The 24,239-nt window shown below is 56.2% G+C and overlaps 1 protein-coding gene across 1 annotated transcript; it reads right to left on the bottom strand.

Annotated features, from left to right (window-relative positions):
* On the bottom strand, positions 1–23,210 carry LOXL1 (lysyl oxidase like 1). The gene is made up of 7 exons (XM_036907758.2): positions 21,757–23,210; positions 8,611–8,719; positions 5,186–5,323; positions 4,597–4,753; positions 3,956–4,051; positions 2,329–2,444; positions 1–343 (listed from the first exon to the last, which is right to left on the bottom strand). Exons 1-7 carry the CDS (start codon positions 22,907–22,909, stop codon positions 337–339), a joined length of 1,776 nt encoding a protein of 591 aa, XP_036763653.2. The 5' UTR covers positions 22,910–23,210; the 3' UTR covers positions 1–336.
* Positions 23,211–24,239: the final 1,029 nt, after the last annotated feature.

The following is a 24,239-nucleotide window of genomic DNA, read 5'->3' as shown; positions in this document are numbered from 1 at the left end:
CTGAGTAGAAAAACCTTGTTTTATTCAGCCCAGGCCTGGGCAATCTTGCTCTGTGGTACGGCCAAAATATAAAAAATAAAAACCAACAACTGACAAAATAACATTGTAGAGAAAAGTTAAGTACAAAATTGGGCCTGGCGTCCGGAATCCCTGTGGTTTGAGTCCACGTTCGCTCCCTGAGGCCCGCAGGGAGGGATGTCCCTGGCGTCCCGCTGCCCCTGCCCGTGCGAGGGGCAGGGCCCCTTGGGCTGGGTCTGTCCTGGCAGGAGGCTGCCTGGGGAGCAGGGCCTGCTTTGGGAAGCGGGAAGGCTGGCTGGCTGTCCACCTTCTCCAAGATCAGGATCTAAGGAAAGAAAGAACAGTCATTGGCAGGCCCCCACCTCATGCAACCGGCAGCAGTGCCTCCCCAGCGGAGGGCCTCCCTTCCACAGCCCAGATCCCAGGTGGCGGGGCGCGCCTGGGCCTGCACTTCCCTCAGTAACTTGGGCTGGTGGGAGAGGGGCTGACCCCTCCAGGAAGAGGGGCTTCATGGACTCACCTACCCACCCGGGGCGCGATCTCAGCACCACCCTCTCCCCACGCTCTGGGGCCCAGATTGTTTCTAGGCCATTAGCAGAGCTGCTACCGTCTGGAAATACTTAATTTTTCTAACTCAGTACTTTTTTAAAAAACCTCCTTTTCCCTCTTCAGTAACACGATCAAACCCCACAGGTGTCAGTCCCGTGGCCCTTCTGGGAATGACCTGTCGGCTCCCTGCACACTGGCCCAGCCGCCGGACTGCGGGCATGGCCGCAGAGACGCCCCAGTAAGACCTGCGCCTCCCCAGACACTATGGAAAGGGCTCGGAAGGCAGGGAGTCAGTCCCGCTGGGCCCACAGGCTTCGGGGCGGCCGGCATGGGCCCCGGGGCAGCTTCTCCCTGTGGGGCGGAGCTCACGGTGCCACCTGGGAACGGGATGCTGCTCAGCCCACCTGTCCCAGCAGCGGGCCAGACAGGAGCGGGAGGTCGGCCCCCTGCTCCCTGCCCACCGCTCAGCCCTCCTTGTCTTGTGTGCTCTTTTCCTTCCTCCTCCTTCTCCTTCCACAGAATTGCTTCCCAGAAAACCTGCACCACTGAGGGGCCCCTGCATTTGGAATGGCGGAATGAGACGGACCGTGAGGGGCGAGAAGGGGGCAGAAACCCAGGCCTGTGAAAGTGCCGAGTTGCCAGAGACGGAGCAGGAATCAGCTGTTTCAAGCATACTCCGGGGCCTGGGTGATTCAGACCAAATCCTACTCACATGGGGGACCTGATCTCTGCACTGAACTAGGGGCTGCTGTTCTCAGTACTCATGGTTCGGTGGGGTTGCCGCCGTGGACACCTCAGTGGCAGCACCAAGGGTAGAAGGGGCTTTCTGTAAACGGGTCCTGAGCCTGGTCACAGGCTACACCTCTCATACCTGCCAACCATTAGTGTGTCTCCTGGACCTGGAATTGCTGCCATTTGTCCCCCAGCTGATGGACTAAAGCTCCAGGACTACTCTTTTTTTTTTTTTAATGGACAAAGTTGCTTTGATGTGATCAAACATTTTTAATTTACATGGAAAGGGGTGGAGTTTGTTTATGAGTTTGTATGCAGAGGGTCCCTCCGTAGAGTACTTCGTGTGGGGAACCAGGAGAGGCTGAAGACACCCAGCCCAGGACAGCAGCAGCTGGGGACCCTGCCCAGGAGCCACATGCCAAAGGCCCGGCCCAGAGCTCATCAAGCCCCTCTACCAAGGGGCGCAGGGACTGCTGACGGCTCATCCCAGCCAGAATCACTTTGCATCTGCGATTGCTTAATTCAATCCGTTTGAGAAAGAGACTGCTCATCACATAGCTGCCATTCACTGAGCCCCGCTGTGAGGGTTCTCCAACAGGCACAGGCACCAGGCCTTTAAATCCCCCTCACAAGCCTTTGTGGAAAATACCTATTTTACAGTTAAGAAAAATAGTTCAGAGGGTGATGTGAACTGCCCACTGTCACAGAGCAAGGAGATCCCGGAACCAGGAGTGCAGAGCCCACGCACGTCCTTCTAGTCACGCTGCCTCCCGTTGGCGCCCATTTGGGGAATCTTAGGGAGCCGTGCCATCAGGCCCCAGATCACCCTGCAGCCTGAGCCCTGCCAGGAACTTGAGGTTGCTGCAGACAAGGCTCCTCCTGCTCAGCCTGTGGGCCAGCCCCAACCACATCTGTGTTTGCCTATCAAGGTGACCCAAACTGTGGGTATCTCATGTGTGTCACATGGCTCTGTCTGCTCCCCAGGTAGGAAGGGGGCTGGGGCAGGGAGGGTGGTAGGCAAGCACTTACTGGACAATCTTGCAGTTTGTTGCAGAAACATAGCGTCCTGTATAGTGGATGTTGCATCTCACAACATTGTTGGTGAAGTCAGACTCCAAAACAATGTACTTCGGGTTCACATGCACCTGAAGATGGGAACAGAGGGAAAGGGGATCTGGCTGGGGGCTGTGCTTCATTTGGTCACTAGAGAAGGTGGTGGAGAGGCAGGGCAGACAGACAGACACAGAGGAGACAGAGAGACACTGATGGCGAGACATGGAGAGATGCAGAGACAGTGAGGGGAGAGAAGAGATAGCTCACAGTCAAAGGAAACCTCATCAGCTCACCCTTCTTGGCAGCTGGAAGCTTCCCCAGAGCCAGAGCACATGCCAGGGAGGCCTTGCACTGGGCATTCAGAGTCAGAGAGGTTGAGGCACTGCCCCAGGGAACACAGCACCTGGTCTCCCCAGCTTCAAAGCTTACACCCTTTCACCACTCATGTCTATCTAGGGGACCTGTTGAAGCCTGTCTTAGGCCACATGGCATCTCCTGCCCTGGAGCCCAAATGTGGGCCCACTGAGATGATGGCCCGAGGGTAACCTGTGCATTCTGTCTGAAAAAGAGCTGTTGGGATACAAGGAAGCCTTTTACATGTGGGATTAATTGGGGTTGGGGGGGCTTCCCTGGGGTAGGCTATACCCAGCCTTATTTGCAGAACATTTAAGAACAGATGCAACCATGTTACTTTTAAATCCTTACACACTCCTTAAGGGCAAGAATGGGGCATTACTTATGTCGTTTGCATCCCCAGTGCCTGGAACTTAGAGGGCCTTTGTACATGTTTGGTGAGTAGATGAACAGGGAAGGCAGAGTCCCCTTGACAACACTTGCCCCTGGGTGAGGCCGTGCAGAGGCCCCACCAGCCGCTCCAAGGCCACTGTGTTCTGAATGCAGCTTCCCGGGTAGCCTGTCTTCCTGAAGGTTAAAGCCGCCTCCCAAGCCCATTGTCACTGCTCTTCCTTTACTCAACTTGGTTGTGGAGTAGCAGGTCGAGGGGACCGCAGAACGATCCCCCTACTATGGAGAAGCCTGAGATCTGGCTTCCCCAGGTGAGGTCATGACGTCCCAGTCCCTGTGCAGCCTTCATGATGCACCATGTTGGGCCATGTGTCCTTAACATGCTTTCCCATTTGTCTGCCTGCACCCCCAAGGGAAGCAGCATTGGAGCAAGCACACATTGAAAGAGGGGTTCAGGCTAACAGGGACTCTTGGTCCCAGGGGCTCTCAGCCTTGCAGGGGTCACTGTGAGGAACTAAGGGTCTCTCCCATTTGCCACAGAAACTGTGCTGTCTGCAGACAGGGGCATGAACCACATTGCTCTCCAATCCTCTGTCACTGAGGGAAGAGGGCGCCACTACCTCCTCTAGCATCTCCACGCCTGGAACGAAGCTTCTTTGCTGTCCTTATGGAAAGAGAGGCTCTGTCTTCCTGGGGCCAAGACCTTCAGATGGAAGTGATGGAAGTGTAACCTCTTCGTGATGCCCCAGGAGGCTGCCTCTGCTCAGCAGCCGGGGAGGAGGGCAGGTGCCCGGGGGCTGAACATATCTGACAGGTGGGGATGCTGAGCATGAGCTTCAGGTGGGAGGGGGAGGCCCACCTTGAGGATGTAGTTCCCGGGCTGCACGTCGGTTATGTCGATCCACTGGCAGTCGATGTCCGCGTTGTAAGTGTCATAGCAGCCGGGGCTCAGGCCCTGGGGAAAGGGACAGGAGGGGCTTGGGGTGCGTGCCCTCCTCAGCCCCCACCCCGTGCCCATGTCGGCGGTCTGGGCCCTCCTTCCTTGGTGCACTTGCCCACAGTAGCTGCTCAGAGTGGGTCTGCCCCTTCCTAAGGCCCCTGGGTCAGGGGCCCAGAGAGATGACAGAACAACAGTCAGATGGCAGGGATGGACGGAGGACTGGATAGAGACAGGCAGGATAGAAGGACATTGTGGATATTTGGATGGACTGACAGAAAGATGGACAAATGGGCAAATGAAACGTCATGCCATCCAAACTTCATTGGGATGTTCCTTTCTTTCCATGAGCAGACCCCCCTGGGAATGGTGTGGGAAGGGAACTGGGTGGGGCTGGGGGCAGTCCCCGAGGGGCACTGTGGTGGCCTGAGGCCTGGTGAGAGACCCGCATCCGACTGAGCCGGGGGCCTTGGCACCTGCCTGTTCAGCTTGGCCCCGCCGGGTGTGGCCCCCTGCCACTCCACTCCCCAGGGGAGGACTGCATCCCGCACTCCCGGCCCAACCTGTGTGTGCGAGGTGCATGCATAGCGCTTGAGGTTGCCGAAGTCGCAGGTGCTGTCCTCCAGGCAGAAGCTGGCCTTGTGGCCCTCGGCTACCTTCTTGCCTGTGGCCGCGTCCAGCAGGTCGTAGTGGCTGAACTCATCCATGCTGTGGTAATGTCTGGGGGCAGAGGACAGGAGGCAGAGACACAGGAGGGCCCAGTCACCCCTGGGCCTCCCTTCCCGCCCACGTCTTGAGGTGGCCAGGGGACCCTGCCACGATGAGCCTCCTGCCATGATGAGTCCTTGGTCCCCTGGGCCCCTCGGGGCAGTTTCCCGTCCAGCCAGGCCGCCCTAGGCGAGCACTGCCCAGGACTCCTTGGTTCCTTTAAGCGCTCCCACTGTGTTAGCTTCCCTCGGGCAGAGGGACCTTTCCATTCCTTATCGCCTCTTCCAGTGCAGCTTTGGCTAAGGCTCCTCTGAGAAGCTCTTGCCCCGGGATGGATCCTTAGCAGAACACCTCCCCGGGACCCTCTCCGCAGCGGCTGCCTCTCCCAGAGCGAATGGGGTGGGCAGCCCAGGCACCAAGACAGGGCAGGAGAGCCCCACTCACTGGTGGCAGCTGTGCCACTCCCACGTGTGCCGAGGCCGGTTCGGGAGGAAGTCCGCTGAGCCCTGGTTCTTCACCCGTTGGGGGAAGCGCAGGAGCACCCGCACGTCGTAGTCGGTGGCCTCGGGGGTGTAGGCTGTGCTGTGGGGACAGGCGGGGAGACCAGGGTGGGGCTGGGTTCTGCAACACCCACACACAGAACTGGCTGACTTGTCCCTGGGGAGCCTTGCAGCTGACCCCCTGCATTGTGGCAGATGCTCAGCCCTCTCCCCCCGCTCTTGACCTCCACAAAGGCAAGGCCGTCCACTCCTCTCTGTCTTCCACCACACTGCCAGCAGCCACCAACGGAGGCTTTCTAAAGTAGCGTCTGGTCTGACAATGACAGTCACGCCTGCAGGTGACTCAGCTAGGGACAGCCCCTGGGGGTGGGGGGCATCTCAGAATCTTTGGAGGGCTTTTAAGAAAAGGCCCTGTCTGGGAGATTCTGATGAATCTCCCCTCCCCAGAACAGAGCACTAACTGCTGACCAAAGTTTCAGGTGTGGTTGTCTAAGAAACAGGCTTGGGTTCTTCTGCATCAAAGCCTCTTCACTTCTCTGCTCCTGTTTGACCTTCACTCCTCACACACCCTGGTTTCCAGCTTCAAACACTGTTTCCCTGAGACTTAACTCTCGCTAATCTATACTTTTGCCCATGTTGTTCACTTGACCCATAACTCACCTAGCCTCCCAGGCCCAACTCAGGTTCCTTCCTCCAGGAAGTCTGCTTTGATTGCCCACTTAGAGACATCTTCACTGCCAATGGCTCCAGCAGTCCTGCCTGCAGCACACCCTGGGCCCCAAGCTAGGCTGGTGTGACTAGGCCACCTTTCCCTGATTGAGTGGCTTCAGGGTCAGTGACCTGCCCTTTTCAGTTCAGGGAAGATGGATCTGCTACAGACTGCCCGCTCACAATTCATCTGCTGACCCCCAATTCCCAACTGCAACGGGCTTTGTGAGAAGAGAAGGGAGAGAGGAATGAGGAACAGCAGTGGGGGAGACACGCAGAGACAGGCACATGCACACGCGTACCCCCCCTGCTTCCCCCTCCTCCCACACCAAGGAATGAAGGCTGGCTGAAGGCTCCTCTCTTCAGGAAAGCTCTGCTGACAGCTGTCCCAGCAGGCCCTAGGGGCACTTCCCTGGCACTCATTAAGGTCGGGTCCTGAGGCCGGAGGCGGGGGGTGACCAGCTGTGGGGATCAGCTCTCTCTCTGAGAGGATGTCTGGACACCAGGCGGTGCAGGCTCCTGTCTGCCAGGATGTAAGGCCCTTGGCCTTGTCTGGGGGAGGCTTGGAATCTGTTTGTGTCTGGCTTGGAACAAAACACCCTCCTTCCCTCTGTTCCGTTGAATCTTGCCCTTCTGTTCAGCCCAACACACCGTGGGAAACCATCAGAGTCTAGGTTGTAGGCCCAGCTTGGCCACAAGCTTGTGGTGAGACTTGGAGCAAGTCCCTTTCCTTGTCTCGGTTCTGCCCGCAGTCACCCTGGCACTGGTCTTCAGCCCACACTTTCGATGACCTTGGGGGGCCCTGCCACCCCAGGGCTTCAGTTCTGCTGGGTTTTCTAGGTCTGTATCCCGTGTTCAGCTAAGCCCTGATGCCTCCGCCCTGGCAGACCTCTCCTCCCCTGACCTTGCACGGCGGCAACCTGTGAGCACCTGTGTGCTAGCTCTCCTCCCACACCCTGTTGCTTAGTCCTGCCACCAGGGCTCGGGGGAGGGGCCACTCTCTCCAGCTGACCCAGAGATTCCCCGAGGAGGGCTCCACCGCCTTTCCCCCAGCCCACCTGGGAGCTCAGGTCTGGGCGCGCAGGCTGCTCCATGGAGATGGAATGACAATTTGACTTTGACTCAAAATCCTCAAAACTCAGCCTCAAAGGACTGCCATGGAGACTGGGAGTTCCTTACTGCTGGAGGAGCTATAGCAGGGACGTTGCATTTATGCTGTCTGCCCAGGGCAACTGAGACGAGACAAGACCTGAACAGGCAGGCTGATGAGCGGCACAGGGGCTCCCTCTTTATCTGTGGTTTTGCTTTTTGCAATTGTGGTTCTCGTGGTCAACTCAGGTCCAGAAGCACATGATGCTCCTTCTGATGTATGATCAGAAAGTCAACAGCAGCCTAATGCTGCTCACAATGCCCACGTCACTCGGCTCCCTTCATCTCATCATGTAGGCATTTTACCATCTCACGTCCTCATGAGAAGAAGGGACTGTACAGTATAGCACTATATTTTGAGAGTGAGAGAGGGACCATGTTCACATAACTTTTTCTACAGTATATTGGTATAATTGTTCTATTTTATTGTTGTTAATCCTTAACTGTGCCTAATTTATAAATTAAACTTCATTATAGGCATGTACGTGGACTGCTGCCAGTTTGCACACTGTTGCCAGTGTGTAATGAGATAAGGAACTTGTCCCATCATATAAGTCAATTGCATCACTAGTCATACTGTTAAGTTCTGCTGACAATTTTTTTTTAAAGCAAGAGTTTTTTGGATGAAAGTGGTAGTGAGTTGAGTTATATTTTGATGCAAGCTCCTTATTCTGCTACAGGTAAGTTTGTGGTTGGCTACTCCAAGTGACAGTGGACGAGAGGTTCCATAAGTGAGAAAATGTTGAGGTTCCAGAGGGCTTCCCAGGTACTAAATAGTTAATAAAGAGTCCAAATGCCAAAAAAAGTAAGAAAAATAGGTACTTTTAGCATAAAGGGATGTCAACAAAATATGCAGGCTGGTGTTCTTTTAGCACAGGAAGATGTACCCAAAGCACACATACATGAGTGGAATATTCGCTGTTAGTAAGTTTGAAGCAGGCTCTGCATAATTAATGACATAGGGGAGAGGTGGCTGTGCTCACTTTCTGGATTCCTGTAAACTGGTCTCCTTCCCCTCTCTCGAGTGCAGCATATAACTGAAACCTCTTTGTCAACTGCGCCCACTGCCCCCGCGGGACAGCCACACCTGTCCCCTGTGGAAAAAGCTTTGTACTGCTGCTCTCTGTCCTGACCTCCCTGGGCCTTTGGGGGTGCTGGGACCCTGGGTTTCCCATGAATCACCTCACGAGGAAGCTCAGATCAGAAAGGTTTTAGTTCCTCTCATTGCTCCTCATTTTCCTGATGGGGAAAACAGATACCTTCAGGGCTGGTGTGAAGATTAAAAGTCATAGTAAAAGGAAAAATCCCATGTATGGTGATGCATACAGAGATGCTGAATAACCCCTTGTTCCCTTCCCCTCCTGACTCTCTGAAGGCAGACCGGGCTCATAGATGCTGGGTCCTGAGAGGCTGAGAGGCTGAGCCAGGGTCACGTGGCTTGCAGGCAGCCTGCCTGGCACAAGCATGGGTTCTGCGGCTCCCAAGCACTGTCCTGATGCTCCTGTTCCTTACCTGGCCAGACACTTCTCTTCTGCAGCACAGCGCAGGGAGTACAGATGGGCTCTCTGGACGTAAGTGGATGCTTGCACATAGTTGGGGTCTGGGACCAAGTCAGGGAGACCTGGAGTGGGCAGTGGAAGGGAGGGAGTGGGGAGGAAGAGCATGGCGTTGAGGACTGTCAGACTGGCCACAGCCAATCTGCAGAGACCTCCCCAACCCCAATACCTGGGACGTTCTCCTGCCTTTACTCAGACTGTCACCTCATCCAGGAAGCCTCCCAACCTCAGCTAGGTGTGTGATTGAAACCATTCTCCCTGGGCTCAGGTGTGGGGTCAGGGAGGTCGCCTCTGGAGCTCCATGCAGTGGGAGCTTCTGAGGCCTCCTGAGAAGTGGCGCATGAGAAGATCTAGGGAACAGAATGGGATTTGGTGAACCAGAGAATAGGAAAGGGTATTCTTGGCGGGGCGAGCAGCACGAACAAGAGCCTAGAGGCAAAGCTGATTGAACCAAGTAATTTCCTGGCAGGAACACCCCCCTCCACGTCCTTATTCCCTAGGCCTTTGGACACCAGCCCCCAGATGCCCTCTGCTCCTTTGCCCCGCAGCCAGCATTTTCTGTGAACTAGCAAGAGAGCCCTGGGCTCTAGCCCTGAGTGGTTCCCAGAAAGCTTATGGGCAGAGCCAGGTGAATGTTGGCTGGCAGAGGTGGCAGTGGGCAGGAAGGGAGGGGCTAGCAGAAAATACATTCCCAGACAGGCTGCTGACAGGGCAGGATTCTCAGCCTGGGCGCCCCGGCCCGACCTTCTCAGGACTCCTTCGTCCTGCCACGGGCTCCCAGACCTGACCATGCCCTCCCCCATCTGCATCCTCTGGCCTCCAACCAGAGAAGAGCCTGCCTCCCTCCTCTGCAGGGCCCGGAGTCCAGTGCCCAGGGAAGTCTGGGGTGTGTTGTAGCCCCCATGGTCACTTGTGCCCCAGGACATACTAGAGCTCGGGGTTTGTCCACCCCGCACCCCTCCCACCTCTGTGCGTGAGTTAGTCCTCGTGAGAGTTTTTAGGAATGAGCAGCAACCACACTCAGGGGTCCAGACCCCACCTACACTGCAATAGGGAAAGAGAGTTCTTGACTCTGGGAGTTTGGGAGTGGTGGGCACAGGGTTGGGTGGGAAGTGGTCGGGTCACCTGGGCTCTGTCTCAGCTCAGCCAGTGACTGAGGGTGAGTGGGCCTGGGGCCTCTATGTCTCCTCCCCTCTAGAGGCTCCAGGGAGTCCGGCAGACACAGGATGAAATGAAGCTTAGCTTCATTCAAGCCCTCTTCTCTTGGGGGAAAGGCAAAGTTGGGGACTTGAGTAAGGTGGAGAGGCTTCCAGTCCCTTCTTCTTGCTGCTAAAACCCTCTTGTCAGCTTTTGGGTCCAGAAGCTGAGGCAGAGGAGGGGGCCTCTGGTTTCTCAGCCTGTGACAGAGGTGTCTGCCTACATGCTTACTCCCTCGCGCACACACACACATCCCCTGGGCTCCCGGCCCCAGGCCTGCTTGCCCTGGGGCCTGGGACTCACATAGGAGCCTGGTTCAGGCAGCCTGTGTGATCTCACCTACTGGGAATGAAGAGAAAGCTTGGATACGGGGTGGGTGAGGACGAGGTGGCTCCTGGCTGATGGGGGCCGTCTTGGCCGGCGCAGGCCCTATTACTCAAGGCCCCAGGAATGCCCGCGGTAATTTCCCAAGGGATCCTCAGGCCCTTAACACAAGGGCTCACCTCCTTGCCAGGCTGGTTCTCACACTCTGGTCACCAGAAGCCACTGCGGGGGACGTGAGGAAGACAGGAAGGGTCTCCCTCCTCATCACCAAAGCGCCTTTCCCTTGGCAGCATGTGGGGGTCAACTGGCTGGGCTTGAAGCCTCATGAGACCCGGCATTTGGCACCTGACAGCCTGCCTCCCCCACCCCAGGCCCCGTTTCAATAAACACCGTACAGATGGCTCCGCAAAACTTTTCTGGCCCGACGCTTCCTCTCCAGGCCGTTCCATGAGCTGGCTGGGCGGTCCAGGCAAGCGAGAGGAGCCGACCGGGTGGGAGGCCGGGGGACTCAGGGCCAGGGAGGGCTGTGCCACTCCTGGGCTCTCGCTGCATCTGGACCCTGGTCCCGCGTGGAGCCCTAATCCTGGCCACACACTGAGATCCGAACCTCTGATTTGTTGTTTGCCCCCAGATTATGGACTGAAAACTCTGTACTTAAAAATAAAAAAATCTTCAAAGCAATTGCTTTGACATCATCAATCCTTTTTGACTGTAACTGCATGTGGTGTTTCTTAAAAATTAGCTCCAAAGCCGTGGGGGGAGGGGCGTTTGTAAAGCCTACATGTGGCGATTTGGAAGGAAGAATACAGACAGGTATGGAGAGCCTCTGGTTACAGTCCGAGCCCTGCCCCTGCCCATAGATGACCGTCTTCCTCTTGCTGTTGAGGAATCTCAGGTTCTCGGGGTGCCTTCTGCCCCAGGCAGTCTTCTCTGACTGGCAGTGACGGTCCAGGCTGCCCATACTTCTCTCGTCTCACTATGATTGGACTTCCTCATATTCTCCTGGAGTCTATTCTCCTCCAGACCGTGTGCTTTCTGAGGACAGGGCCGGGCTCCACTCACTCCCTCAGCAGCCTGCTATGCGCCAGGGCTGACTGTCCTTTTGGTTTCTGTCAAGCAAGCTTTAGTGATTAGTGGCTAATACTTCACTGCTACAAACGTGAGGGAAACAGGTTCAGAGAGGGCAATGAATTTGCCCATGGTCACAAAGCAAGTCGGGGCAGTCCCAAAAGGAGCTCCCAGGGACTCCGTTTACCATTTTTCTTTTCATAGAAATGAACCTTTTTGAAGTGTAATCTACACACTTGTCAAATGTACAGATTTCAAGTGTGCATTCTGATAACTTTTGGCAAGTGTGTACATAATGATAATCAAGCTATGGATTGTTGCCAGTATCTCCCAAAATTCCCTCTTGCCCTTACCAGTAAATCCCCCTCACCCCCTCCACCATCCCAGCAACTATTGATTTGCTTTTTAGTCACTTTAGTTATGCTTTTCAATTTAAATGGAATCACTCCAACCATTATTTTGTTTCCTTTGTTATACATCTCTGACCATCATGGGGGTCCTGTGACTCCCCTAACCAGCTCCCCCTGGCCCTGCACCTTCTCTGTCACACCTTCATTGTGCTGGGAGAAGCTGCCGGACAGGACAGTAACCTTGGTCCCCCTACTCCCTTCAGGATCCCCTGCTGAGGTCCCTGGGAACAACAGGCACCCCCCCTTCAGCTGGTATGATTTTCCAGGAAGGAACAACACCTCCTTCTCTCGCCTGTTCTCGCAGGAGGCATTCCATTAGCAGCCTGGCCTGTAGGCTTGGGGTCTCAGCGCCCCAGAAGGGGAATGGGCAAAGGTGGGGGGCTCTGCACTATTGGAAGGGCATGAGAGAAGGCTTGAGCAGGAGCTTGTGGATGCAAGGATAGGGGTGACAGCCTGCTGTTTCTGGCTGATGGGGTACCACCAGGTGGTCCAGGCATTATGGCCAATGTTGGGCGAAGTCCAGTTAAAATCAGATCATGTGCTCTCCTCTCATCCCAAGAAGTGTGCATTTTAAAAGAAAATCCTGGAGAAAGGGTAAGGCTTACTCAGAGGGCAAGAAGAACCATTAGCCATGGCATATAATCGTGAGGAGGGGTTGGGGTCTCATATCCAGTATGTATGGAGTCACCCAGCCCTGGGACCTGGCATTGCAGACTCTATAAAAGTGGGTTCCAATGAGAACTTTTCCTGGAGACTCTTGTTTTTATAAATGCAGAGACTTTGTGAATCACAATTAATCACAATTCTAATTTCAGAGCAACCTAACAATTATCACTGGTCTATGCAGCTTCTCTCATCATAATTTTTAAACCTTTATCTTCACCCCGACCCTCAGGAATACCCTTGAACATTTGTGTCTCTATATATAATCTGGAGTGCATCGAGGTGGGTATGCATTCTTTAAGTATATAAATGATACTGTCTTATAATCTCATCTGTTTCTTAGTTTTTTCAGTCAAGGTAAACTTTTAAGATCTATCTAGTTCATTGCTTGTCATTGCTAAGCAGGACACCACAGTATGCACTCTCCATGGCTAATCTAGCTAGTCTCGTGGTGACTGACGCCCCGGGGATGGGGTGACCACCCAAAGGCTGGGTGGATGGTGTTGCTCAGACTACCCAGGGGGGCTCTGGTCAGCATCAGCAGCTTGCCTTCGGCTCCTAGGAGGTAGACAGGATCCTGGCTTCTTACCCTACTCTGTCACAGACCACTTGTGTGACCCTGGGCAGGCCTGGCCCCTCTCCAGGCCTCTCTGCCACCATTTATCCAGGACTGATTGTCCTTTAACCCACTCATGGCCTGGAGCCCTGGGTTGGCCCCCGTGGGCACGCTATCCCAAAAGGAATATGCATGGGAGTTATACACTTAGGGATTCAGGCCTCACAAAACCTGGGCCAGGGTGTGGGGAGACCCTGAGTCAGAGGGCAGCAAAGGCCCCTGGGATGGCCGAAGCCAGGCTGCTTGGCTGAGGAGGGGCTGGGTGTAAGTGAATCGGATCCCTCGGCTATTCTGCAGGCAGCCACTGGTCTGGGGCAAGCTCTTCAGCTTTAGAGGGCCCTGTCGGACTCCTCCGGGCAGTGCAGACACAGAGCTAAGACAGGGACTAGCGTTCTGCATTCTTGCCCCACCCCCAGAGCATCCTCTGCGAGTGATGCAGGCCCCTTCACAGTGCGCTCAGGACCAGCCTGCCCTATCCCCCACCCGGGCTGGGCCTTTTGCTGCTAGTTGGTCCCCATGCCAGCCTGCGAGAGCTGAGGATTGTCTTCCTCTTCCCTGGCAGGACATAGCTTCTCCTCACAGGAAAGACTCCAGGAGGCAAGCTTGCCATCTCATCCAGTCCCCCACTGTCCTGTCCTGGTCCCTTCCCTTTGCTTGGGCTCAGTTTCCCGTCTGGATGAGGGGAGCTTGGACTAACCAGCCCTTGAGCAGTTTGACGGCTCCATAAACACTTGGAAATTAAAATACTTTTCAGGAGTTATTCAGTCTATTCCCCAGCCTTAGGCAAGAGCCCAAGACCTCTTACAACCCCTACAGACGATACTTGAGCAGCCAGGAAATTCTCCCACTGTCTGAACTAAATCCTTCCTGCTTCATGAGAAATCTGTTCCCTCCTGCTCAGTGGTTCCTGGAGGCTGCCCAGTGCAGACGGCCTGCGGTCACATTCCTGTCGCCTGCCTGTACCTCACCTGTTTCCCTCTTGGCTTTGCCTTTTCTGTGGGTTCCGTAAACCTCAGCTCCTTTGAAATTCTTCCTCCCTAGGCCTCCTACTCACTAGAAGCGGATGAAGGAAAGTGGAATGCAAAACAGCCCTCATCTCCTGAGGCCAGGGCTGCAGGATCAACAACATCCCGCAGGACCGGCCAGGGGGCTGTGCACTGCTGCGGAGCAGGATGTTTTGGCTGCAGCCAGGCTCCAGAGGAGCCCCTGGGTAGGGACAGCGGAACGCTAACAAAGCACAGCCTCCACTGAAGATGGACCAAGAGGGCCTCCAGGGCGGGGGCTGGCAGCTCAGCGCCCTATGAAGTTATCATCTAATAATCAGGACATTAAATTGTCAGCGCTGGCCTGGCAGTGTCACACCTGATGAGCATGTAGGCAAGATGTCCACAGGATCTACGTGCCCCACCATGAAGGAGCAATCCCGGCCCAAGCAAAAGAGCTATGGTAACCATAAAGCTGGGCCCAGAGCCTTCAGTGGCTCACCATTGCCTACAGACTCAAACCCAGACTTCTCAGAGTAGCCACTGAGGCCTTCTGCAGACTGGCCTTAACTCAGCCTTCCAGATCTCTTAACCCTAAAGATCAGTAGCAGCAGCCCAGCACTCCTGACCTTTTCTGCCTCTCACCTGACACCATGGGGCCCCTGACTTCTTGCAGGGGTACAGTTTTAGGCCCCAAAGCCTACCTTGCAGTCCTGCTCCCACCCCTTGCCCCGCTTCCAGCACATGGCTGCTGCTCCCACCCCACGCAACTGGTAGACACAGTCCTGTGGCAGCGACGGCCTCGCTCATCTGTGTGGCAGGGCCCAACTCAGAGAAGGGGATCCGTGAGTGGGCAGTTCAGCAAAGGGCCCGGAAGTAGGCTGGGGCTGAGCTGGGAGGGAGCCGATGGCCTCTGGGGGGCAAGCCTTCTGCTGCCTCCTTGCCCACCTCACTTACAAACACTCTTCCCAGGGTGAACACAGCTTCCGTTCCTCCTCCCTCCCTGCCCTGGAAGGCCCTGTTTAGTGCCCTCTACTCCCACCTCCAGAAGCCGTCCCAGGTGCTTTGGTTACCTGGGTTCCTTCCTGCCCCTCAGACCTTCACAGGTCACCCGAACTTTTTATCTTTCTTACAACCCGCTTGGCCCACCACCTTCCCATCTCAGCTTATGACAACTTCATCCTTCTAACTGCACATGCCATAAACCTTTTTGTGTTATGATTGACCCTCTTCTTTCTCTTATGCCCCACATCCAATCCATCAGGAAATCTTATCAGCTCTATCTCCAGAATATCCCAAATCTGACTTCCCACCATCTCTGTTGTGATCGCCCTGTCCAGATCTCTGTACCAGCCACCTCTCAAGTCTTCTGCCTGCTTCCCTTCTGCCAGTCAGGGACCCTGCTTATTGTCACTGCTCAGCTCAAACTATGCAATAGCTCCCCAATGCATGGAGAGTAAAAGCCCAAGTCCTCAGTGGATTATAAGGCCCTCCATGGTCTGGGCCCTGTTACCTCTCTGATCTGTTGCCTATTATATCCCCACTTCCATTCTACTCTGCTATAACCACACTGAAACACACTTAAAAACCCCAGAGAATTCCTGCCTCAGGGCCTTTGCACTGGCTGTTTTTCTACCTGGAATGTTCTTCCTGCAGATAGCTACATGGTTTGTTCATTGGCCTCCTTTTGATGACACGAGGACTACCCTGACCACCTTTGCAAATGGCTCCTCCCTCCCCACTCCAGATCTCCCTTGCTTATCTGTTTTCCCCACAGTATTTATCAACTTCTATTATTTATTTCTATTTATTTATTATGTTCATGCATAAAATTGTAATATCCCCAAGGACAAGAATTTTGCCTCTTTCGTTTCCCTAATGAATAACCAGCTCTAGCCAAGTGCCCAGGACTTAGTAAAGCACTCAATAACTATTTGCCGAATGGCTGAATTTCCTCATGACGTATTATCTGCTCTCCTCAGCCAGACAAGGGCCCCTGGAGCTGGATGGGGCTGTCCTTTGCCTTGCCCAGGTCTCGGTGCATAGCAGGTCCTGAGACCTGGAGAGACAGGTGAGATGGTGGCAGGCTTGGCCTACTACATCCTGTGTTCCTGGTTTCTTGCTGCTGAGCTGAGACCTTGGTGAGGACAGGGATGGGTCTGGGGCACCCTGAATTCCTTGCACCCAGCTCGGGGCCTGGCACCTGTGTGCCCTTGGTGAGCATGTGCACAAATACCTGCTCTCCACAAAGGGTCTGGTGGCATCTGCCCGTGTAAGCACAGTCTTCATGATCAAGCAATGGGATTCATTCCAATAGTCATTCCCTTTGGAAAAGGGTTAGCTTGGGTGTTGGAAAATCCACGAGCAGGAGAAAGGGAAGGGTGCTTCCTGGAGCTTTGACGGCTGAGGCCTCTCAGGTCTCGCCTTCCCCACCTGAGTCCTGTCCTGCTCGGTGTTCTGACCCCACCTCCAGGGGACAGTGAAATAGCTGGTTTCTGAGTGCCCATCAACAGGGGAGAGGGACCAGGCCCCCCCCTGCCCCTGTACTCCTGAATCCAGACCAAAAGGCCCATGGGTGCAGCTGCCTGTGGTGAGGATGCCCTTAGGTCAGGGCAGGGGAGAGGACAAGAGCCAGCTGGGACGACAACTCCTCCGCAGGAATGCCAGGCCCGGGAACCGGGAGCAGGTGTGGCCTGTCTGACCACCTGCCTCCTGCCCCCACTTCCCTCCCGCCATTCCAGCCAGTGCCCTGGGGAGTTTTCCATGTGCTTTTAGCTTGGACAGGAGGAGGGTGGACTTGGGCTGTAACTACTGGGGATGGGTGTCCATTCAGAGATGAGGAAGCATCGAGACGGGGGCGTCAGGGGGTTAGAAAAGAGGGACGAGGGGGGCCAAAAGGCTAGAACTCCCAGGTAAAGTCTGGCAATAGTCTGGTACCTATAAGGCCCTGTGACCCTGCTCTGCCACCACCCCCGAAAGTCTCTGTGAGGCCTGTGAACTCAAGGTAAAAATCCAAATTTTGTTTTTTCCAGGGGGTTTAGACCTGAGAGAAGCAATGACCACGGAGACATACCCTTCCCTGCAGGGCAGGAGCAGAGAGGCTAGGGCAGTCCAACTGGGGTAGAGAGTCAGCCTGGGTCTGAGATTGGCCACTGAGGAACTCTGGGATCCTGAATCAGTTAAAAATGAGGGTGACAGATAATACTATCTCTCACAAGGTTGCTGGGGGGAGTAAATGAGAAAATGAAAATAAAATGCTTGGCATAGTGACCGGTGCATAGATGTTGAGTAACTATCAGCTGCCATTACTATCATTGAAAACAGGAGGTGCCTCTTCCTGCAGGGATGATCCAGTTTGAGACCAGGGGAGAGAGGATTCGGCCTCGCCACTGGATGATAAGAGAGGAGACGGGAAGTCTGTCTGAGAGGAGGCTGCCCAGGACACTACTGTTTGTTCCGACACTAGTGACCTTCGGCTGCCAAACAGGGAAGCAGGAAGAGGACCCAGGTCTGCCTGTCTCCACAGCTCATCTGGCCTTTTACCATGGCTTCCTTGGTGTGAAGACTCCACGTCTTTCTGAAGGAGCAACCTGAGACAACTTTGGGAAGAAAGGAGGGATGCTGAGCTGTTATATGACCAGTTATATGACCTTGGACAAGTCACTTAACTTCTGAGGGCCTCAGCCTGCTCATCTGCAAAGTGGGAATAATAATAATACCTGGGGTTGTTAGAGGATTAAGTGACTTTAATTATTAAGCTCCAAGAACAGTGTTGGGCACTTAGGAGGTACTCTATTAAGTGTTTGTTAAATAATGTCCAGGAGTCTGGGGTGAGAGTCTCTGGGGAGGGACTCTCCACTTCCAAAGCCATGCACACCCACTGTCCCATCTCACCCTGTCATAACCATTGTCTGGAACATAGTAGACAGTCAGGTATCTGTTGAATGACTAAATGAATGAGTGAATAAATGAGGTGTGTGGGGTAAGCAAGAATACATAAACATTGATTTAAAAGATTCATGGTGGTTAAGAACTCAGGGTGGGGAGTCATGCAGACTCAAATCTTGGTTTTGTTACTAAGAGCTTGTGTGACAGTCAGCAAATGAGCCTGTCACCTTATCTATGAAATGGTATGAACAACAGCAGTGCCTGACTCGTGGGCCTGCTGCAGGAATTAAGAGGGGTGACATGTAAAGTGCCCATAAATGCTGATGTAGTTATGCCCCTGGTTGCAGCTGGGCAACTTGGGCCCAGAGAGGAGAAGCTGGTGGAAGAGGCCCCTGTCTGTGGCAGGTGGCATGTGGGTCCTCCTGGGTCATCCCAGTGCAACGCAGTGACAGTCTCAGTTTGAATTCTGGCTCAGCTACACGCAGTTGGGAGACCCCCTAGGTCTTGGTTTTCTCATCTGTACCGGAGGACCATCATCTCCACCTCTCTAGACGGCTGTGAGGACAGCTGGAACTGCACATTTAAGCAGCTAAGCTCAGCAGGTGCTCTTCAGCAAGTGGCTAAGCTGTTATCACCACCCCTGCTTGGGGCTCTAACTTGGGTGCTTGTTGGTAGGAGGCCTGCTTCTGCCCTTCCCTGCGTCTACTCCAAGCCCTGTGCACGTGCGTAGGTGACCTGGAGTGGGGCAGGCACTGGGGCGTGGGGGAAGGGACAGGGAGCCAGGGCTGCTCTCAGGAACTCCCTCCTGGCCTCTGACCGACGGGGTCTGTGAGACCCACGCCAGGTAAGGCTGGCGCAGCCATCAGAGATGCTGTGGGAGGATGGCCAGGGCAGCTGCTCTGTGTTACTTTCACAGGGACACCAGCCAGCCAGTGCATCAGGCCCCGGGGTGGATGCAAGAGTCCTAGGAGAAGAGCTGCAGCCTTCTGGAGCCGGGAGTCGTCTGAGTGGGCACTGTAGCCACCATCTCAGAGAAGCTGAGGCTGTGGGAGGCAGGAGCAGGGATGAGGGGAGCCTGGCCATGGCAGAGGGAGGGGCACAGCCAGGGCACAAACTGGGCCTAGAAAGCTGGCAGCCACCCTCCAGTCCACTGTGTGGATTTGCTGAGAGCCAGGCAAAGTACGTGACCCTCTCTGGGCCTCTGTTTTCTCGTCTTCTCTCCAGCTACTTGTTTCAGAGTTGGAGACAACAGTATTGCAGGAGGCCTGGGGCAGCTCCAGCCCTGGGTGGGAGGGAAGAGGGTGCAGGCACCCATGGAAGAAACCAGGCTCTTGACAGGCATTTGGAAAGCAACCAAACACCGAGGGATGCGGGCGGTGCGCACATGTGTGTGCACATGTGTTTGGTGTTGTGAGGACACGTCCACGCCCACACACATGCAGGCTGCCAGCGACGGGCCTCAGACCCCTGGGTGTGTGGCCAGGAGGAATGAGGTCAGTCTCAGAGAATCTACCCTGGACTCCCACAGCAGGCCTGGGGGTCTGATCTCAAGTACAAGGCTTGGCCTTCCCTGAACTGGGATTTTCCATGGTCCCGGCCTAGCAGGCTGGAGAGGAGGACCCAATGATGGGGAGAAGCTAGGGCTACCTCTCTGTGTGCCCAAACTAGCCTGCACCCCCCCCCACACTTCCATCCCACGCACCATCCCCTCTATGACTAGGGGAAGGGGCACCTGAAGGGTGCTGATGACCATCCCTCAGTCACGCTTGGGCACCTCTGAGCCCCTTTCCCTACCTGGGGAGGTCCCTGTCTGCGCTCCCCAGCCCATCCCCCAGTGCCTGCCCAGCCCCAGCACTGAAGTATCCCCTTTACTGTGCCTCCCACAGAGCAGGGCCTGGATTTGATGCATAACAGCACACTTGGTCGTACACCTAGCATATTACTTTCAGGGAGAAATGTCTTTAATCCCAAATGGCCTATGGGGCTCAGGGGGAAGGCCAGAGGCCCCAGTAAATACTGAGTGCCCCCACTCAAGGCATGGCCTTGCCCTAGCTGGTCCTCCTCTGAACCAAGAACTGACAGGCCAAAGACGGGCCCTAGAGAACCCAACGGCTTGGACACAGATGCTGAGGCCCAGGTATGGCTCTGCCAGTAGTGCTATGCCATTTGAGGCCTGTTTTGTCCTCTGGCCAGAGGTGGGGAGCCTCTGGCTGAGCCCTACTCTGTGGTCTTGCAATCTAAGCAAACTCCCACCAAGGCTGAGCACTCTATAGGTGAGACGTCCTCTCCTCCAAGGAGCTCTAGATGCAGCAGGGCGCTGCATGTCCCAGTGAGGCCGTGGTGAGCAGGAGGATGCAACCTCCATCACATCACAAAAGGGCCCCCTGTCCAGCTCTTGTCCTAAGCCCCTGCAGGTTCTCAGAGTGGGACTCGGCACCTAACTCTAGTGCTACGCCTTGGATGTGGGGGGGTTGGGGCTACTAGTGGGGACACTCTTGGGCTCTGGCAGCCCCTGAGGAGACAGGAACTACTCCACCACTGGCAATAGCCTGTCACTGAGGTCAGTGGCTGGAGACAAGGCAGCAGTCCCTGTTCTGATGGAGGCAGAGGAGCAAAGGTTGGGGGTACAGTGCAGTGCTTGTGCCCCTGGGCCCTGCGGAGCTCAGCCATCATCTGGTGGGCCTGGCACAGCAACCTCAGTGCGAAGCAGGGCATCAGGGCACTGCCTGCAGCCTGAAAAGGGCAGGGCAGCAGGGGGTAGCATATGCATTGGGGACTGAATGGAAAACCTTGACCAAAGCTGGCTTTGGACCTACAGAGACAGAAGCAGGAAGGAGAATTCTAGGACAGCAGAGGATGGGCCAAAAGCCACTCAGCTCTGGCAGGACCACTCATGGGCCCTGGACACAGTAGCCGACCTGCTAACAGCACGTGTGCAGTTGTCCATCTGAAGAATTTGGAAGGCTGCCCCCTCCACTGGGTCCTCTTATACAGATGGCTTGGGCCTTCCCAAGACTAGGACATATCTTCACCCCATCCTCCCACTTGAAAAACAAAAAAAAGAAGAAAGGAAAAAATATATTTGAGGAAATACTTTTAAGAATAAAAATGGATGCAAAAAAATATGTGGAGAACAGAATATCAAAATTTCAAGTAAAGGCAGAATCAGTATTTCTCATTTTCCAGGTGTCCTCGGGCTCCAAAATAGCTTGGCATGTCATCATTACTGATCAGACGTAAATTTTGGTTATTTTGTTCATCACTGATTCTTTTTGCATTATTTTTTATCTTCAGTTTTTGCATTCAAATATTATTTTTCTTGATTATGGAGTGTTTTTGGTGCCCAGTTACATTTGTGCGCAGGCCAGTGCCTCACTACCTCTCCAGTCCAGCCTTTGCAGTGCGCCCGCGGGACCTCTTGTCTTCTAGCCTGGGACTCCTGCCTGGGGCAAGGGCCTGCCCTTAACCCCCTGCTCATTCAGGCCCAGCTCACGTTCAGCAGTGGCCGGGACGCATCACACCTGCAGAGGCACGCGCTAAAGCCTTTCTGATGCTCCCTGCTTCACCCTGTGAGGCTGGCATCGGCGCATCTCCTGGGGTGGAGCACGTACCCTGACTGGCATGAGGGAGCCACAGGGAGAAGGGCTCCTTCCCTTTTTCCCCAGATGGCCCAAGCCAGGCCTGGACGGCCAGTCCCTCCACCCTCAAACCCCCAGGCCAGGGTCAAAGTCCAGGCCTTCCTGCCCCAAATCCTGTCACTGACGATGCACGGACATGGGGACCCCTGGGAGGCGGGACGCACTGGGGCTGCTGATGGGGGGCGGGGGTGGGTCCTTGCTTAGCAGCTCAGGGGCACCTTTGGTAAAGGTGGAGCGGGGGTTGGGGCACACGGAGCAGTTCGCCAGTGGCCCGGCATTTTGGCAGCGGGGCGTCGGGGACTGGACAGCACTCACCGCGACCGTTCTGGTTGGGCCGGTACACGCTGCCCACACTGAGGCGGCCCTGCTGCGCGCCGTTGCGCTCCCCGCCCGCCGGGGGTGCCTCGGAGCTGCGCACGGGCAGGTAGGGCGGCTCCAGCACGCGGAAGGGGGGCTGCGGCTCCACCGCCCGCGGCGGGACGTAGGCCTCGGGCGGCACGTTGGCGTAGGGCGGGTACCAGCCGAGGCGGGGGTCGCCGCCGTAGGCGCCGCCGTTGGCCGGCGCCGCGTCGGGGCCGGGGTCGGGGTAGGCCTGCTCGAAGCCCGCGGCGCCCTCGTGGTACAGGCTGTGCGAGTAGCGGCGGTCCAGGCCGTCGGCGGGCGGCGGCGGGGGCTGCGGCGCGTACGGCCGCTCCGGGGCCGGGAGGAAGCCCTGCGGGTACTCGGGCTGCTCCTCGCCGCCGCCGCCGTACTCCTCGTAGCGCGCCCGGGGCTGGAAGGGGTAGATGACCCCCGCGGAGGCCACGGCCGCCGCCCCCGCGCCCGCGCCGCCGCCCGCGCCGCGGTAGTACACGTAGCCCTGGTCGTAGGTCCGCGACGCGGGGTCGTAGGTCTCGTACTGGCCGACGAAGGGCGCCTGCGGGTAGGGGAACTGCTGCGGGAAGGAGGGCGGCTGGCGGTAGGTGGCGGCGAAGGCCGAGGCCGAGGCCGAGGCCGAGGAGGCGGAGCCCCCGTGCCGTTGCTGGGAGACGGAGGTGCGGACCCGGGCCATGCCCGTGCTGTCCCCGACGGCCACCTCGCGCCAGTTGTCGGGCACCTGGCCGAAGCCGAACGGGTGCCGTGCTTGGCCGCGCACGGTGTCCGAGCCGACGCGCCCGGGCAGGGGCAGGGTCGGGGCCTGCCGACGCCGGAGGCCTCCTTGGCTGCGCCGCTGCGGGGCCTGGGGGGCGCCCGCCAACAGCACCCGGGAGTTACTCTGGGCGTTCTGCGGCCCCGCGGGCACGTACTCTGAGCCAGAGTTGAGCAGGCTGTACACTCGCCCGTTGTTTTCCCACTGGATCAGCTGCCGCCAGCGCCCCGGGTCCGAGTCCTGCCCCGGCTGCTGCGCCTGCTGCCCGTGCACCAAGACGCAGAGGCAGGCGCCCCACACCAGGGTTCCCAGCTGCCAGCCGGCTAGGGCCAGAGCCATCGTGGCCCCTCTGCAGAGGCCTGGTGGACCGAGAGTCTCTCAGGGGTGGCCCCGTGTGCGTGTTTCTCTTCCCACGGCCTCGAGGACAGGACGGCTCCTTGCCTACCCCAGCTTTAGCTCTGTCCATCCTGGCTTTGTCCCGAGCGGGACGGCTCCTCCGATGACAGCATTTCGAGGCCAAGGGGTCAGGGCAGGGCAGGGGCGGTGCCCAGGGCTGCCAGAGGCTCTCTGCAGGGCACCGGGCAGACAGGACCGCCTGGGGGCCTTACATGGTCAGCCCGGTGCTGGCTGGCCGCTGGGCAGGCGCTTTCCCACTCTGAATGAATAAGCAACAGGCTGGGAGCTTTGGGAGGTTTCGGCAGCCTGGTCCGCCTTCTGGGGCCGCCTCCGCGGGGCCCTATGGCCCGCCGGGTTTTTGGCTATGTTGCCCGTCCCACAGCTGGTGTGTTCCCTCCGTCCCTGGAGCTCCCAGCCAAGCCTCAGACCTGCCTCTAAGGAAGGGAACGAAGCGGGGAGTTCAGGCCTAGTAAACCGGGCTGTGTCAGGCAGAGCAGGGCTGGGGTCTCAGCACCACTCCGGCTATTTCTGCTTTAGATCCAGCATCGCTGATTTCACCTAACTTGTTGTTTGGACTTGAATGAGCCCCTGACTCCTGTCAACTCCAGCTTCTCCCCAGGACCCCCTGGGCTCCCATTCCCCAAAGACAGTGCTTGGAGACACCCTCCTTGCTGGTGGGCCTCCTTTAAGGAGATACTGAATCCCAGCAGAAGCACCTCCTAATTCTGGACCCCAGGTGTACCGCGGTTCCTTGGCCCGAGTTCAGAAGGGCTGGCTTCAGTTTCTTCCCTCACGATGCACCTCTGAGCTTTACTCTCCCGAGTCTGTGGAACGGGGGTTTGCCCCTGTGCTGAAAGAACCACAGGAGAGATCCACTTCTCACACATCACGTATGGTTTCCATCCTACATCTCTTGAGTGAACATAGCCTGGAAATAACCCGCATGTGCAAGTGGATAAAATGCAATCCAGGGGCTGTCTTTAATATAGGATAGGAGTCACTGTGAGGCATTATGTGCCGTAAGCATAGAACAGCAGAAAGGGGCATCCAGAACTGGGACTAGTTTTGTTGCTGTGATTAAGTTGCTGGGTGATCTTGGGCAACTCTCTTCCCTACTCTGATCCAGTTGCCACATCTGATCAATGGAGGATTAGACCAGATGGTCCCCAAGAGTGCTTTGGGAGGTTCTCTGTTTTCTCTGGGAACAGCAGAGATAAGAGGAGTCCCAGAAGTGTGAATACTTCGGAGTCCAAGAACTCACATTCTGAATGCC

The sequence above is a fragment of the Manis pentadactyla genome, chromosome 11 (genome assembly GCF_030020395.1).
Source record: "Manis pentadactyla isolate mManPen7 chromosome 11, mManPen7.hap1, whole genome shotgun sequence".
NCBI lineage: Eukaryota > Metazoa > Chordata > Mammalia > Pholidota > Manidae > Manis > Manis pentadactyla.
The sequence above is the reverse complement of the archived record's forward strand: the minus strand, read 5'-3'. Positions and strand labels throughout refer to the sequence as shown.